This window comes from Sardina pilchardus, chromosome 21 (genome assembly GCF_963854185.1).
Source record: "Sardina pilchardus chromosome 21, fSarPil1.1, whole genome shotgun sequence".
Taxonomy (NCBI): Eukaryota; Metazoa; Chordata; class Actinopteri; order Clupeiformes; family Clupeidae; genus Sardina; species Sardina pilchardus.
In genome coordinates this window covers 2,448,129-2,450,628 of record NC_085014.1, presented here as the reverse complement: position 1 = coordinate 2,450,628, position 2,500 = coordinate 2,448,129, and the positions used below count along the sequence as shown (strand labels likewise).

Below are 2,500 nucleotides of genomic sequence, written 5' to 3'. Positions count from 1 at the left end.
GCCCCCCACAGGACACACAGGGAAGCACAGGAGGGGAGAATGGCACGGGCAAACCCACAGGGACGGGTGGCAGGCATGGTGGGTAGGAGTGTGTGTGTGTGTGTGTGTGTGTGTGTGTGTGTGGCAGGAGAGAGTGTGTGTGTGTGTGCGTATGTGACCGTACCTGTATGGGTGTGGGTGTAGCAGGAGAGAGAGTGTGTGTGTGTGTATGTGACTACCTGTCTCTGTGTTTATATGTGACTATACCTGTGTGTGTGTGTGTGTGTGTGTGTGTGTGTGTGTGTGTGTGTGTGTGTGTGTGTGTGTGTGTGTGTGTGTGTGTGTGTGTGTGTGTGTGTGTGTGTGTGTGTGTGTGTGTGTGTGTGTGTGTGTGTGTGTGGTTTGTCAGGCCCACACTGTCCTTGGACGGTAAATGGAACTGGGCAGTGTAGAATTGGCCTGGAACTGGCCCTTCGGAAGACTGGCACCTCATTCAACCAATCACATTTTACGTTTAATTAGTCATAATCTCCCTTAGCCAGTCACCTCTGCATATTGGTGAGACAGGAAGTATATGACTGAATAGCCTCAGGGGCAGTGTGTGTGTGTGTTTCTAACATCTAGCTGCACGCACACCCGTTGTAACACGCACACCCGTCATTAATGTAGATGATGCAAGCATTGTTTGAAAAACTCTTTTGGACTATATGTCTGGTCGCCGCACTGAGGCTTGCTTTAAAAAAAGCGCTGCTCAGTGGGAGAGTTTATCATGTGTGTGTGTGTGTGTGTGTGTGTGTGTGTGTAGAGGGGGGGCTTTACACCTCAGACTGGCAGCACCAGCTGCTGAGGGTTATGGCAGGACTATTGCCCCCCCCGCCACACTCTTACCCCTCCCCTCGGGCACAGTGTTGCCCCCTGTGTGTACTTGCCCCCTTGTGTAGGCAGCAGGGGGTAGAACCAGCGGAGCAGCATACGGGTCATTATAACGGAACGCAGCCGGGGTCGGCCGGGGTCAGCCGGGGTCAGGGGTCGGAACTGTTCTTCAGGTGGGTAGGGTAGGGGGCAGTGGAACTGTTCTTCATGAAGAGTAGGGGCAGTGGAACTGTTCTTCAGGTGGGTAGGGGCAGTGGAACTGTTCTTCAGGTGGGTAGGGGGCAGTGGAACTGTTCTTCAGGTGGGTAGGGGCAGTGGAACTGTTCTTCATGTGGGTAGGGGCAGTGGAACTGTTCTTCAGGTGGGTAGGGGCAGTGGAACTGTTCTTCATGTGGGTAGGGGCAGTGGAACTGTTCTTCAGGTGGGTAGGGGGCAGTGGAACTGTTCTGCAGGTGGGTAGGGGGCAGTGGAACTGTTCTGCAGGTGGGTAGGGGGCAGTGGAACTGTTCTGCAGGTGGGTAGGGGGCAGTGGAACTGTTCTGCAGGTGGGTAGGGGCAGTGGAACTGTTCTTCAGGTGGGTAGGGGGCAGTGGAACTGTTCTTCAGGTGACTGGGCTCTGGGTGGGCAGAACTGGTGGAGACGGGTCCCGGTGAGGCGGGGGGGTCAAAGGTCAAGGTGACGGTCCTGAGGGCGAGGGCTGCGTGACAAGGGAGAGAGAGGAGGAGGAGAAGAGGAGGAGGGGAGGAGGAGAGGAGAGGAGGAGAAGGAGGGAGAGAGAGGAGGAGGAGGAGGAGGAGGTGAAGAGGAGGAGGGGAGGAGGAGGAGGAGAGGAGGAGGAGGAGGGAGAGAGAGGAGGAGGGGAGGAGGAGGAGGAGAGGAGAGGGGAAGAGGAGGAGGGGAAGAGGAGGAGGAGTCTCATGGGTGAATATGACTGGACGGGTCAGAGGGAGGAGGGGAGGGGCGGGGGCCCAGCTGGCCAATCACAGCTCAGATTTGGCCTCCATCTCCACGGGGGCGGTGGTGTCCTCGGGGTCTTCCTGCGGGAACACCACGTAGCACACCCTCTGACCTGCGTACGTCAGCATCTCTGCAACACACACACACACACACACACACACACATCAGGACCAATCAGGACCAATCGTATCACAGATCTGGGTCTACCTGTTGCAACAGAGATATGAACTAATCCCAACTGATAGACATCACAACACAACAGAGATATGAACCAATCCCAACGCATAGATATCACAACACAACAGAGATATGAACCAATCCCAACGCATAGATATCACAACACAACAGAGATATGAACCAATCCCAACGCATACGTAGATATCACAACACAACAGACATATGAACCAATCACAATGTGATATGACCTAACAACCTACAGGCTTCAACTCAAAGTTAAGACATGGCAGCAAGCAGACAGAAGAGGGCGCTAGAGATCAGTGCTGAGGACAGACGACCTCCCTGACCCACTGATCATGTAGAGGTGTGTGTGTGTGTGTGTGTGTGTGTGTGTGTGTGTGTGTGTGTGTGTGTGTGTGTGTGTGTGTGTGTGTGTGTGTGTGTGTGTGTGTGTGTGTGTGTGTGTGTGTGTGTGAGTGTGTGTTGTGTGCGTGTGTGTGTGTGTGCGTGTGT

The 2,500-nt window shown here is 54.4% G+C and overlaps 1 protein-coding gene across 1 annotated transcript in view; it reads right to left on the bottom strand.

Annotated features, from left to right (window-relative positions):
• slc7a10a (solute carrier family 7 member 10a) overlaps positions 1–2,500 on the bottom strand; it is a 31,094-nt gene that overhangs the window by 189 nt on the left and 28,405 nt on the right. The window contains exon 11 of the mRNA XM_062523979.1: positions 1–1,940. This exon is cut by the window's left edge and continues 189 nt beyond it. Within this exon, the coding sequence (XP_062379963.1) occupies positions 1,834–1,940 (107 nt within the window). The 3' untranslated portion in view covers positions 1–1,833. The remainder of the gene's footprint in view (positions 1,941–2,500) is intronic.